Source organism: Phyllostomus hastatus, unplaced genomic scaffold, assembly GCF_019186645.2.
Source record: "Phyllostomus hastatus isolate PE091 unplaced genomic scaffold, TTU_PhHast_1.1 phas_scaffold_129, whole genome shotgun sequence".
Lineage (NCBI taxonomy): Eukaryota > Metazoa > Chordata > Mammalia > Chiroptera > Phyllostomidae > Phyllostomus > Phyllostomus hastatus.
Genome location: NW_025334009.1, coordinates 825923 through 840300, shown reverse-complemented (window position 1 = coordinate 840300; position 14378 = coordinate 825923). Strand labels below are relative to the sequence as shown.

At 64.6% G+C, this 14378-nt stretch overlaps 1 protein-coding gene across 8 annotated transcripts in view; it reads right to left on the bottom strand.

Annotated features, from left to right (window-relative positions):
• The window catches only part of CHL1 (cell adhesion molecule L1 like), a 98662-nt gene that overhangs the window by 40770 nt on the left and 43514 nt on the right, over positions 1–14378 (bottom strand). For all 8 annotated transcript variants that reach the window (XM_045856866.1, XM_045856865.1, XM_045856872.1 and 5 more), the window contains exons 2-4: positions 8452–8619; positions 3662–3767; positions 1919–2106 (exon numbers count right to left, since the gene is read on the bottom strand). In XM_045856866.1, the coding sequence (XP_045712822.1) occupies positions 1919–2106; positions 3662–3767; positions 8452–8551 (394 nt within the window). In that variant the 5' untranslated portion in view covers positions 8552–8619. The remainder of the gene's footprint in view (positions 1–1918; positions 2107–3661; positions 3768–8451; positions 8620–14378) is intronic.

The following is a 14378-nucleotide window of genomic DNA, read 5'->3' as shown; positions in this document are numbered from 1 at the left end:
TGGTTTCCTCCCTCTGCACTGCTTTCTGGGAGCTGGTTCCTCCCTTCCGTCTGCCCTTCTGTCCGGGTGCCTGTGTTCGTCCTCACGCTCTGTCCCCGGTGGGTGGACGTCACCCGCTGCCCTCCCTCCCTCCTGCTGGGGGGGGGGTCTCGGGTGGGGTGGGAACACCCCCTGCCTGCACACGGCGCTGGCTGCTGGAGCAGGTGCCGTCGGCAGAGTCCCTGCCGCCACCCCTTCGGGACACGTCCCGTCCCCTCGCCATTTCCCTGTGGCCCGGGAGTGACGGGGAGATGCATGCGGTCAGCAATTTGCAAGATGCTGGACTTTTCCAGTGTCCCTTTGCTGTGGGCGCCTAACTCAACTGCCCACGGTCCTGCTTTCCCCCTGAGGTGGTGCCAAGTGTCGGGAACTCGCCCGGCATGGGTTTCGGGGTCACACCTGCTGAGGCTGCCGGCGGGGCCTGCCCACCCCCCAGGCGCCTCCGACGGAACTTCTGCGCTGGAGCTTCCGGGGAACGAGAAGGTGACGCCTCTCTCTGTCGTCACCCTGTCGTTGGACGAGAGGCGTCTGCCTCTCCCCGCGGCCCCATTTCTGCCGCACACACTTGGTCGTCATGTCCGGGAGCCCTTGGCAGCACGAGGCCCCTCGGCCACCCGGGACGCAGCCCTGCTGCTCCCCGTGGGTGACACTCAACTGGGGTGTCATCTCCGCCTGTCGGTGGACAGAAGGACCTCACGTCGTGAACTATTTACGGCTTTTTCCTCGTTTGCAGCATGTAGCCCATGTGCTTGTGCCTGTAACTGGTGGCGTGTGTTTGAACGCGATTCCAGTCTTTAAGAAAGATGTCTGCTCATCTCGCTTTTCTCCCCCCTCCTCACACCACAGCTCATCCTTCACGTCTTTCCCGACTTTTAGTGCAAATAGGACGCGCACGTCACGGGCGTCTTTATCGACCTCTGATCTCCCCGCTGCAGCGGTTTACACCCAGGCCCCACCCCCTTTTAGGGCGAGGCACACGGTTTTCCACGGTGCTTTGGGAGGCGTGTGTGCGTGCTTCCTCCATATCCGCGAGGGCTGTGACTGTCTTTGAGTCCCCTCCCTGCAGCGTCCGCAGCGCCGGAGGAAACTGCCGCCCGGCCGCGGATGGCAGGTTGAGCACACGGAAGGACTTATTCTCTGAGCCCGTGGCTGGTTAGAACCCCCCGGCGCTGGGTCCTGTAAGGTCGGGGGGCGTGGGTTGTGACAGGCGGTCGCCAGAGGCCCCGGGCCCGGAGCCCAGGCTGGAGGTGACCAAGGCCTGGTTCTGGGGGTGACCGTGGATACATGCCACCCCGGCAGGAAAGCAGCTCACGGTCCCCAGGCCGACCGGGAATGCCAGGAGTTCCTGACAACACTGACCTCTGCTGCCCGCTCCTGGCGGACGCCCCTGTTCCCCTCGGGCGGGCTCTGTGCCCCCCGCAGGGAGAAGCTCCCTGCGTCCCGACTCGCCGGAAGGGAGGCTCCGAGTCCTCTGCCCCCGCAGGCCCCCGGGGCCCGCATGGCAGCCAGGGGACGAGGGCAGGTCACGGGGAGGCTGCGTGAGGACCGCCCACGCCCTGGCAGAGCAGCCAGGCCTGGGGGAGCCCCACGATGAGGGGGCGCCCGGCGCGGACAGGGGCTGGGGGGGTGTCCGCGGCACAGCTGGCCGAACCCGACTAACGCCTGCATCTCGCCACACGGTGGAACTGGACACTGAGTGGACGGCGGCCACCTCCACGGCCCGCCAGCTCCCCGGGTCCCAGCATCACCCCGGGAGAGCGCCCCCTGGTCCACAGACAGCGAGACACAAGTGGCCAGTTAAACCCCAATGAGCCACGTCTCCGCAGCCCCCTTGCCCTGGACCCAACCACCGAGGCCGGCGCCCCGCCGCGGGACTCACTGGGGACGATGAACTCCATCTCCTCCGACGCGGCGGCGCCCAGCCGGTTGGAGGCGAAGCAGCGGTACCGGCCCTGGAAGTGTGCGACGTGCCCCTCGTTGGGGATCCGGAAGGTCCCCGAGTGGTTGGAGGCCACGACCCGCGGGTCGGAGAGGTCGAAGGGCTTGTCGTCTTTGGTCCACGTGAATCTGTAACAGAAACTCAGCTTGACGATGTGGGAAAGCCGTAACATGCCCGGAGGTATTTATACACAAATGCACAGATGTTTACACGGAAAACCAAAGCATTCATGGTTAAATGTATATATATGTATTTACTGGGGTACAATAGAAATCACCTCCCAGGCTGCTGCAGACTGAACGTTTACGTGCCCCAGATTTCACATGAGGGTGTGGGGAGGTGGGGCTTATGGCAGCTGACAAGGTCACCAGTGGGGGTCCCCAGTAAGGGGACCTCAGGGTCTGCACACCAGAGCGAGTTCCTGCTCTCCCCCCCCACCCCGTGCGGTTGCGAGGGGGGCACTCAGGGAACCAGCGGGGTCCCTGCAGACACCAGGCCTGTGGCGCCTGGGCTTGGACCTCGCGCCCTCTGGAAGCGGTCTTTGCCGGAGACTGGTCTTTGCCGTGACACCCCCCAGGCCAGGCGCCATGTTTTTGTAAGAGCAGCCTGGACGGCGGGAAACACGCAAAAACACGGGTGCGACGGAGCCGGTCAGCAGTCCCTCGGGCTTTGTTCCGCTCCTTTTAAGTGAGGATTGTTTCTGAGTTTGCCCAATCACTGACATTCGGAGACCACGATAAATGTCGAGTATTTGAGCCCAGGCTCAAATACGTAATTTCGCTCGCTGAGTTTCCTGGTTGTCACAGTGCCGGGGAGGACAGTGTCGCTGTCACATGGCCACCATCCCAGTCGCCTTGCCCCCCTTTTCTGGGCAGCAGTGTGACAAAGCGCCCCTACTGGGTCACGGCGGCACGCGTCAGGTGACACATTCTCACGGAACACGTGCCTTCGCAAGGGGCAGACGAGGGGCAGACGAGGGGCAGGCAGCAACCGCAGCAGATGAAACGAGGGAGTGTCGCTGCCCGTGTTGAGCCACTTCACCGTCTGGAATCCTCCCTGTGGCCCCCGCCCCCCAGCACACAGGTCCTCCTCCCCCGACGCGGACGGCACTTTGGACGGGCTGCCGCGGGGACTACGATGGCCCACGGTAACAAGCAGCAGGTCACGAGCAGCACCCAGAGTGCCGTGCCCACGGGCTGCATCCTGCCCCCCGGGCGACGACACTCTTCTACTGTGGCTGAGAAAACAGCGGCAGCGGCCTGCTCACGGGCAGTGTGGGTGGCACATGCAGAGACACGTGATAACACGGACCCCGCTCACAAGCGCGCTAACTTGTGGCTTCCCGACGCTGCCTCTCCCAGAGCAGGACTCGCCCTGGTCTCGGGGGCTCGCCCCCTTGGGAGGGGGGCCGTGCCCAGCGCGGAGAGCCGCCCCAGCCTCGCTCGGCCGGGCACCTCCCTCGAGACAGTTCGTTTCGGGGAGGAGCGACTTCCGCTGGCAGACAACCGCGGGGAAACAGCAGCCAGACTTCATTTCTGAGGACGCAGCCGCCGCACCGTGGCGGCCCCTCCCTGCAGACGTCCCGTGTGACCTGCTCACGGGGGTCGGCGCTGGGAGAAGGGCGGGGGACTCCCCACGTGGCACCGCCGTGGGGGCGGGGGCGGGGGCGGGAGGGACACTCACTGCGGCGGCGGGTTCCCTTTGGCCTCGCACTCGATCTGGAAGTGCTCATCGAAGGGGAAGGCGACCAGGACTTTGGATTGCTTTGTGATGGTCGGCACCTGCGGGACTGCACAGGGAGAGGGGGCGTTAGAGGGGGGCACGCTTCCGACACCAGGGTGGGGGGGCAGTTCCGCTCCGACGGGGCGCGGCAGACACACGCTCTGCAGCGGCGAACGCAGGGCTGGGCTGACGGAGGGACAGTCAGCGAACACAGAGCGTTCGGCGCAGAGGAACCCCACCCGGTGCCGTGACTGCATATGGCCATGGGTGGCCGTTTACCCAGAGTTCCAACCCAGAATAACGGGCCCATGTTTTTTTAAGATTTTATTTATTTATTTTTAGAGAGGGAAGGGAGGGAGAGAGAGAGAGAGAGGGAAACTGGGGGCTGTGGCCTGCAACCCAGGCACGTGCCCTGACTGGGAATCGAACCTCCGACACTTTGGTTCACAGCCCATGCTCAATCCACTGAGCCACGCCAGCCAGGGCGCAGGCCCGTTTTTAAAGCAGGAGAGAACCTGCCGTCTCAGTCCAGCCGTAAAGGACCTATTCTGAGATCCCCGGCACTGGGTCTCCGCATCTGCCCACCGCCTGCTGGCCCTGTCGTTTGGACAGGTCTGCCGTTTTTATCTTTCTTTATGGTTTTCTCAGACATCACATTTAATTCACTCCTTTTACACTGTTTCTTTCCGCTGACATGTGATCAACATCTAACACTTTTCTTATTACCAGAGGTTGGATTTCATTCTCATCCTCCCTTTCCCGTGTAACACAGACCTCGGTAAACGCCCTCATAAATTTTCCTGTGCTGAGTCAGCGACTCCTGACACATCTCCAGGCACAGACACACGGGGGTGACTCTGGGTGGCGTCCCAGCCACCAACGCCCGCATCTAAAATAATAAAACGTCCGACTAATTATTTCCAGGAGAGACACAGCCTCCCTGGACTCTTTGGGTTTGCTCCCTTTACTCCTCGTGTTAGCAAGGGGTGTCCCCTGAGCGTGTGCACCAGCTGTCACCCCCCCCGCCCGCTCACCAGTTCTCCTCCTCTTCCCGGCTCAGCTGCTGGGGGCTCCAGGCCAGCCCCCCCCGCCCCCTGCAGGACCAAACACACACACACACGGTCATGGGCATGTTCAGTGCTCGCACGCTGGAGAGCAGGCCTGGGCTCAGCTTTGAGGGGGCACAGCTCACGGCACGTGACCATCTGCCACCGAGCCCTCCGGGGTCCCCGCCGACAGACACCCCGCCACTGAGCACGGCCACCCTGCTGCCTCCAGCCCGGGAGGGGACAGACCCGTCTGGGGGTTGGCGGTCCAGCAGGACCCTGCCTTTGGGGGGTACGTTCTGAGAGGAGCAGTTTGCAGAAAGTCAGGGAGGCCGACTGGGGGGAACCCTCCTGCAGAGGGGGCCACGAGGAGGACCCCGAGCCCTGCACCCCACGCCCGGCCCCCACCCGCTCCTTCTCCTCGTTTGTGAGATCGGGGGCTCGGGCTGGAGAAGCCGTTCTCAGTCCTTGGTCTCGGGGTCACCTGACATGCCTAAAAGTTCTCGGAGACCCCCAAGCGCCTTTGTTCACATGACTCACGCCTGACCACACCCACCGCAGCAGGAACTAAGGGAGCCCGTCACGCCGCGCTGAAACCGACAACGCGTGTTCTCGGAGACACTCGGCGCGACGGGAGCGGGGCGCCGGCTCACGCACCGCACTTCTGCGTCAGGGCCGACACGGGTTCTCACGCCTCTGCTCCCACCCTCCTGCGAGAGCCGTTCTGCATGCAGACGTGAGGATGCCGGCCTCACTGGGACCCGAACTGGGAGAGGGGGGCAGCTCACCGTCCCACCCGGCGATGGGAGCGTGCACCAAAACTCGCCACTCGGTCGTCACCCGTGCATCTCCTGCCACGCGCACCCTGACGGCCCAGCGGCAAACGTCCACACTCTGCTGTGGTCTCGCCGTGGGCTCTGCGATGGGGGGGCGGGGGCCCTGGCGCTGCGACGTCCCATGGGAGTCTCTCGGGAAGAGCACCCACCGGTTCGCTGCGTTGGACCGAGCACCGGTTCGGACTTCTGACCCATTTCAGGGCCCGGCGCCCCAGAGGCGCTGGCTGCCACCCTCGCCGGTCCTGGTCGGACCCAAGCAGCCTCAAGTGCGGGGGAGCCGCTGAGCTCAGGGTGGGGAACGCAGGTTTGCCGCGATCCCAGTTTTTGCTCGGACGCTCACTTTCCATCAGTGACCGCACATATGGTCAGCTGTCTGTCTCCCTGGACGTCACGGGCCCACGAGATTCACGCTGAGTGACACCCCCAGGGCCTCGCCAGTGTGACTCCAGGCTGCCCACTGTCCTGCCCAGTCCCGGCGGCGCCCCAACGGGGGCCTGGGGGAGGGGGACAGAGGCGACGGCGGCAGTTGTCACACCGGTCAGCCGCTCCACGGCGCCTCCTGGTTCATCCCCCCACACGCTGACAGGGATGCTCTCAGGGACCAAGGCCGGACCCTCATGAAAGCGAGAGTGTTTCTCGGCTGACCACATGGGACCGCTGGTCAGCCCAGGATGCTGGCTCATGCAGTTCCCAGCACCCAAGGGCAGCTCTCCCTTCTGCCCGAGGCAACTGGTGACCGAGTCTCACCGCCGCGGGGACACTCGCCCACGCCCGGGCTGCCCCCACGGGGCCCCAGCAAACGGTGCAGGAACAACCGAGCGCACCCGTGTCCCCGCTGACCCATGCCCCAGCTCTGCTCGCTCCCGCGTCTGAGGGGCGCGGCCCCGGCCTCCTCGAGAATCCGAGCGCTTCGCTGCTGCTGCAGGTGGTGGGGGCGGGGGGGGGGGCGGGCTCGCAGCCAGGGGTCCCCGAGCCTCGGCTAATGACGGGGAGCAGCCTGTTTATCGGGGCATTACTCTCTCCTAAACTTGCTAAGGCCGTAAAGTCCCGGCAACAGCTAGTTGCTCGGGGAACGGCGTTCGTCCCCTGTGGGTGCCATAAGCACACACATCCCGCGTTATAAATCCTTCCTCCGCAATTAGGCCAATTACAGAGGCACCCGGCAGCGCGCTGACACTCGAGCTGAACGCCTGCCCGGGCTCCATCTGCCCGTGCATGCTCCGGAGGGCCGAAATAAGTGGGTAATAGTCACTTGTTCCGAAAACATGTCATTCGTATTTTATAACAATTGTTGTCTGAGGACAGCGCGGCAGGAAGAGGGGTGAGGGGCTGAGACACCCAGATTCGGCGAGTGCCGTGGGTTTCGGGGAACCGGGCGCACCACGGCACGGCGGGGGGGCGGGGGCTGCCTCAGAGACGGCGGTCAGGGCCCGGACCTGCGGCGGGCAGGACGGGAAGCCACTGGCCCTTTCCCGCCGGGCCCCCGAGGACCTGGCTCCCCGTCCAGTGATGCTGACTCAAACCGAAAGGCCCGACTGCAGGTGACCGACCCCCGGCACCCCCCAGAATCTCCGCGGTGGGCGGGCCCACCCGGCCTGTCCCTGAGCCGGCGGGGTGCAGCCCGTCTTGCTCAGAGGAAGCCTCGCGTCTACCTCAGTGGGGCTCCTCAGGAAGAGGGAATTTGGCAACGGAGACCTGACCACCTGCCACGGGAGGGGGGGGCTCTCACCTGGGGGGGGGCTCTCATCTGGGGGGGGGTCTCACCTGGGGGAGGGGCTCTCACCTGGGAGAGGGGCTCTCACCTGGGGGTGGGTGCAGACGTGAGGGTGGGCACAGTGCGTGGTGGCAGACTCCACGTCACGCAACTCAGGAGGCCCCGGAAAGTGGCTGTAGACGCCTCCTGCCGCACAGCGACGGCCTCCTGTGCTCCCGATCCGACTGGGCCTTCGGGACACGTCCGGCTCAGTGCTCGCCTGCAGCGCGTGTCCGACCTTCCGAGGCCAAGACTGGCCCTCCGGAACCCGGGGCCCGGGGGGGCTGTTCCCAGCGCCGAGATGCTCACCCACAGACACGGCCGTGACCCTGGGGCCGTGACGCTCAACACCACACGCGGGAGACACGGCACGAACCGCACGGATGAAACGCCCGTGACCGCTGCAGGGTCCTTTAAGTCCCCCGTGCAGAGGGCACAGGAGAGTGTCCCAGACTTCTGCACGACGCAGCTAACGCGCGGGCACACGCCCTGTGTTTACTGCGCACACGCTACTCGTCGAACCTTTACATTCCCTCATTTAACCTGACCGGCGACTTCCAGAGCTCGGGGTGCACCTTTACCAGCACGTGCGTGTGAGACACGCACTTCCAGGAGACCGCCGACCAGCCTCTGGACACCAACGCACACCGCAGGCCCCGGGTCTGCACCCACGCTGCCGCCGCGCTACCTGAGCGCTGTCAACACAGGCACCCACCACTCTCCTAACTCACCTTCCACCTGAAATACACAGCCACCTCGGAAAAGAATACCAAGCTCACTCAGTTTCCCTTCTGTCGTGGTTGCTTGGGTACCAGTCATTTCTAAATCATAGTGTCCCTAAAATAAGAAACTGGAGTACATAGAAGGATGGCTGTGGGTCACATTGCAGAGGGTCTTCTGTGGCCCAAAGCCCCCTCATGGGTACAGCTCAGGTCCGCACAGGTCACATCTGCACGGGAGGCGGCAGCCGAGGCCACCTGAGCCACCAAGACCTGAAAAAGGCAGAGGCACACTCTGGCACAGAGTGCTGGGGGCCACAGAGAAATGCGGCCCTCCCGGAAAATCAAAAGGCCCCTACGGAACCCCAGGGAGTCGGCGCCCAGGCCAGCACCGTACCTGAGAGGGGTATTTCCGTGGCGGCGGCGGCGGCGAGCTCCAGCAGGAAGAGGATCAGAGGTGAGACCGCCGAGCCCCTGGCACCTGACGGCGCCTCCATCGCTCCTCCGGAACGGCGGCCCCACAGGGCGACCACCTCACTGTCGTCCCTGCCGACCGCGGCGTGGCCTGCAGATTAGGGAGAGACACGCAGAGAATGTAACACACGCACGGCTCACGCACCCCGCCCCGCCTACAGACAGACGGGCATTCCGTGTGCTCGTCCGTGGGCCGGAGCCTTCCTCATCGTGAGACGCTGTTCCGAAGGACCCCACCGAGGCGCACGGGGCTCCCCGCCCCCTCTGCTTTGAGTAAGGACGGCGGGTAGCGCCCCCCAGAACCCAGAGACCGCCCCTAGGAGCCGGGTTTTCGGCCGGAGGGGTGTTCCTCGGAGGCGCCCCGGGGCAGCCCAGGGCCGATGGGCCAGACCCGCCTCCTTCAGCCCGTGTCCCTGGTCGTCAGGTGGCTCTGTCTCCCCCGGTCCGACCCACTGGGCCCACTCAGGACGCATCACACACTCAGTCCTCCGTTTTTCCAGCAAAACAACTCTCCGTGTGCAGAGTCCCTGCACTGAAGGAGGCTGAACAGGGGCGACAGGGAGCCCACAAAGGAGGCACCGGAGGGCAAGGGCCAGCCACCGCTGCCGAAACGTCCAGGTTCGGGGTCTGACGCAGGGCGTCCGCCGACCCTGGGGCCCAGAGAAGCGGAAGGAAGATGGAAGTGTCGACCTGCCTTCACCGCCTCTCGCGGTTTCACTCCTTCGGACGCCGTGACGACCGGCAGCTAACCATCGCTTACAAGGCGCTGTTTTAAACACACTCGCTGCGAAGCGCAGGGATCAGATCCTTGGCTACGGAACTCCCTTTGTCCGTGAAAGTCAGTCGCCCTGGTGGCTCGCCCAGAACCAGTGGGAAAGTCGGTGAGTGCGGAGCCAGACCGGCCCGGGGACGCGTCCTCGGTTCTGGGCGCCTGTCGCTCGGCTGCAGACGCAGGACGCGCGGGGACGGCGGGTCACATCTACAGGCAGACACGGTGCTGCCGTCTGCTGTTGTGTTGGTCACCTGTCTGCTGTGTTGGTCACCTGAAGGTCTGGGAAGTTGTACCGATCGTGATGGGAAACACCCGCCCCACCACCACCACCACCACGCAAAGGGAGTCCCTGTTCCTGAACTGGAATAATGTCACTGACTCTATTTGGTCTCCACTCGGCCATTCTGTGCCGTGGAAACTGAAAAAACATTACCCTTGTGTGGTTCAAGTGTTTCTTAAGACGACCAACAGGTTACAGCAGCGATAAAGAGTCTTTTCGGATGTGGCGTTACATGACTGGACACCCACCGTCGTGGTGTGACGACTCATCCAGCCAACAGGGTGCGATGTGTCAGAAATTGCTTCTGGGAAGCAGTGAGCCCCGCCCCGGGCCCCCCCACTGCGGGGGGCTGGGGTCTGCTCCCCACACCTACTCTGCTCACCAGGGGAGCCCCCCAGCCCTCCCGGGTCCGCACAGGCCGGGTAGAGTCCGCCCGCCCTCCCAGCTCAGCCATGGGGAGAAGACAGCTGTCCCGCCCTGTAACTCAGAGGGCCCCCCGGACCACCTCTGCGTCCCGGGGTGACTGGCGTGACAGGGCAGAGGCCCACGCGTGCTTCGGGAGAACAGAAACACGGGTGGACACGCATGCAGCACGGAAGGACGTCTAACAGGGTGCAGGCTGCACCCCACACGCACCCCAGCCCTCCCATCCCAGCCGCACAGAGTCCCAACACCATCGGGATCAGCCAACACCATCAGGATCAGCCAACACCATCGGGATCAGCCCCGCGCTCCGCTCCGTGTCAGGCAGCATTTTCCCCCCTGGGAGCCGGAAACAGATCGGCAACTGTCAGTGCAGCTCCGGGAGGGGTACATTGTGGCCACGGCACGGGAAGTGCAGCTCGCCTCAAAGTGACCGGGCCGGTTCGCACAGGAGCCAGGGAGGCGGCACAGCTTACATTTCACGTTCCCGCCGCCCAGCAAGGGCTGGGGGCCCTGAGCTGCAACAGCAGCTGCCCCCGCGAGCCCTGGTGCCGGGTGGGCGGGGGCAGCCGCACCTCCGTGGCCTGGCCCCGCCTGAAACCCCTGCTGTGACGGTGGCCTGCGCACGCTGGAGCGCGGTCTGAGCGGCCCAGCACCCTGAAACCGGGAAGGACACACGCAGGGGAAACCAAGAGCTTTTGTTCCGTCTCCCGCTCGGCGAAGACCATGAATCACCGCGCAGGCGCCATAAACACAGGGACCCTGAGACAAGGCCACGGCTCCCGGCTCTGGCAACAACGAACGGGTATCGCACATCACGGACACAACCGTGCACACCGCTGCACGCCTGGGGGAGGGCGCCCCGGGGGGGCACACAGGAGGGCTCGGCGCGTCCGCCCCTCCTCCCTGCAGCAGGGCCAAGCAACAGGGACCTCCCCTCCAGCCAGGGGATTTCACTGGGGAATTCTGTCGGCTAAACTCATGTCCACGCCGCCCGCCACTGGCTTAATGAAGCAGCGGAAGACGGAGGTTGAGCCCCGGCGGGAACGTCGCCGCACACCCATAACCAGTGTTCCTGGTTTTCCTCTGTCTTCACACCCACACGTCCGAGTTCTCACCCAGTGGTTGCTACGTGGCGTTTCACTCGGACTCCTTCGTCGTGGAGGAGGAGAAAGAGAATCCGCAAGTCGAGACCGCACAGTGCGGGGAGGCAGAGGTGGCCTCACACCCCGGCACACCCCTGAGTGTGAGTCGGGCCCCGACAGGTTCTCACTAGCGCCTCCACGTGGTCGGCTGGGGGTCCGTTAATGCAGCCGCGACACAGATGTGCCAACCACCCCCACTGCTCCCGGAAGGGTGGGCGGCTGTCACTGGCCTGTCTGCCACCTCGTCGTTTTTATACTTTCCAGCCCCTGGTCCCTGGGCGGGGGGGGGGGGGGGCTCAGGTCTGCGCTGGTGCAGGCGCACTGTCTGACCTCCCCAGGCCCCTGTGGGAGACGTCAGGGCATCCCCTCGGAAGGGCCCACACTGCTCGCTGCACAAGGGAATAAAGCGAGGGCGTGTCCGGTGCTGTGACTGCGATTCCCGCTCCCGCCCCCAGGAAGGGGGCCCTGGCTCCGTTCCCTGGACTGAAGCCACGCGGCAGATGCCCCGGCTAGCGGTGACGGCACTCATCAGCTCCCCGCCCCCGCGTCACACCCAGGCCGGTGTGAGGAGGAGGAGGAGGAGGAGGAGGAGGAGGAGGAGGAGGAGGAGGAGAGCACCCGGTCCCCAGGCAGGGACGCACCAGCAGTGCAGGGAGCCTCCACGTCCCTCTGCCCTGAGTCTCCTGTCTTTGTGGCTCCCACACAGAGAAGTCCAACTTGCTCTCCTCCTGTTAACCTGCCCTCTGTCACTTCCACAGGAGAGCAGCCGAGGGGACAAGAGGGGGAGACGGAGCCGGGGCAGAGGGCTGACCGGCGGCCGGAGGGGCGCGGCATGTGCCAGCCCGAGTCGAGTTGGCCTCTCTCAGTCCGTGCCAGAACGTCCTCGGGCCGACCATTTCTGAGAATCAGCCGGCCCAGGAGCAGCTCTCAGAAAGGGAGCCCAGCGGCCCTTTCCCAGAGACAGCATCTCCCTCAGCGAGGGGTCTCCTCCAGAGCACCCTCGGAAGAAGGTGGCCCCCCATCTGCAGTCTCCCCAACAGGGGAGGCGCCGCCGGCACCTGCCCGGAGACCGAACTCCACCGGCTGCGCTGGGCCTGGTCCCCAGGGGCCGGCTCCGCCTGCCCACCCGGCGCCTGCTCCGAGTCTCAGCTGAGGGAGGTGTTTGCGGGGCCGCGTGGGCCACGCTGGAGAGATGCCCAGTCTGCCCAGCACCTCCGTGTCGCTAGACTCCTGCTGGTGTTTCTCTATTAACCCACCTTTCCTGGGGGGGCTCTGCAGAGAACCCAAAAGGGGGCAAACAGCGCTGCCTCCCCTCCCCCACACCCTCAGAGCTAACTCTCGGAGCGCCGCGGCCCCTTCTCACCGTGCCCCCCCCCACTGTCAACACGCTCTGGCGGCAGAATTACCTCTGTTTGATCCCACGCCCGTGGGCCCTTTCTCTCCCCGCCCGCCCGGCAAAGGGCAACCCTGTTTAAGCAGCTGCTCCCCCTGCCGCTCCGGGGCATCGGGAACTCGCACAATCCAACACCGTGTGGGCTCCGACGTCCCGCCCGGCCGCGTCGGCGTGGTGACCGCTCGCTCACCCGCCTGCCCAGGGACCCTCGGCACCCCCATGCCCTCTCTCAGACCCCCGCAGACGCGGGGGCCGCACGCTCTCCAACCGCCCGTCCTGCGGGGGCATCGGGGGCCAGCACGCCTTACAGACGGAAACGGCCAACACATGGAGGGCGGGAGGGAGGGAGGAGACAAGCCACCGCCTCATCTATTAGTGGCCACGTTGGCGTGCGCAGTCGCAACAAGAAGGGTCTGAAACGGGACGGCAGCGCCCGTTCCACAGGGGTTTAGGACGTCAGTGAAAAGGAGTGCACTGAGGTCCAGCTCCTCCGAGCCAGCAGGCACCGCCCACGACCCCGCGGAGAGCGATGGGAAACCGAGTCCCGCCCACCGCACTCCTGAGGGTGCTGCCTTGTGGGGCGCAGCGAAGCACTTGCTGCTTTGGCTGATTACATTAGCTTCCCTCTCTGCGCACAGTCACTGATACAATGTTTCAGTTAACAACCCTAACAGTCAGAAGAGCAACAATTATCTTAACAGGAGGGCCTTTTAGAATCCAGCAACAACAGCAAACCGGAAACACGCGACAGGGCTCCTCTCTGTGCCAGAGGAGTCCCAGCTCCATCCCTCGCTGGGGCTGTTTCCCAAGGTCAGACACAATGTAACCCCAGTCGGTTGGCTTTCTGAGCCCTTGCAGCTAAGGGAGACCAGTGAGGAACGTGCATTCCGACCGGTGTCTTTCTCCCGTGAAGTCAGAAGACTCGGGGGGTGGGGGGGAGGCTCCTCAGTTCGAGCTGCAGCTGTGAGGTCGCCCCCCGCCCGCCCCTGCCCAGCACCCAGCACTCGTGTCACGTGTTCGGCCGCATCTGTGGGTCCTGGCGGCTCAGACCCTCCTCGAGGCTCTGACGGGACCCCAGAGGGGTCAGGGCAGGGGTCGGTCGGGGTCGCACCGCACACCAGGACGCGTCCTGCATGACCGGGAATTTCCGAGGACGCATTCCATCTGCCTGGTTCAGTTTGTTTTTTATCTGCTTCTTTTTTTCCCCAGGGAAATGGGGGAAAGGTCCTGCTAGTTTAGACTTCAGGCTATTTCTTTTCCAGCTGAGAGTGACGACTTGAATAGTTCCAGTCCCAGCAACTCCACGCCTCCACGAATGGATAGAGACTTCACCATTGAAAGAAAGACGACGTTTATTTTCTAAATTAACGTACAGCGCTGTGTCGTTCCCGGGGCTGGTTTGGGGCCGGGAGGGCGGGAAGGAAGGAGACGAAAGCAGCAGCACTGTGGGGTCGTGAACAGTGCGTGAGGAGCCCCCGGGGGCTGCTCTGCTGCCGCGGTGTGGACGCCGATGCCGCACGGCCCCGGGCCCCCCCGGGGTGCACACGACCCCGGTGCGGAAGAAGTGTCCGCAGCTGTGCGGGTGGCGCTCACAGTCAGCGACGGCAGGGCCGCCCCGGGCCCCTCCCGCCGGCCGACGGGCGTCCTGAAAGAGCCCCCCTCGGCATGTCAAAGAGGAGAAAGGGGTGTCCCTCCAAAATCTCTCCTGGGCAGCGTGAGGGCACGTTGTTAACTGAGCACACCGACGCCCAGACGACTCCCCTGCGTGCCGGCTCTCGTGAACCCGAGGGCTAACAACTTCTGAGCCGCTGTCCGTGGTGCCACCGACCCAGTCACA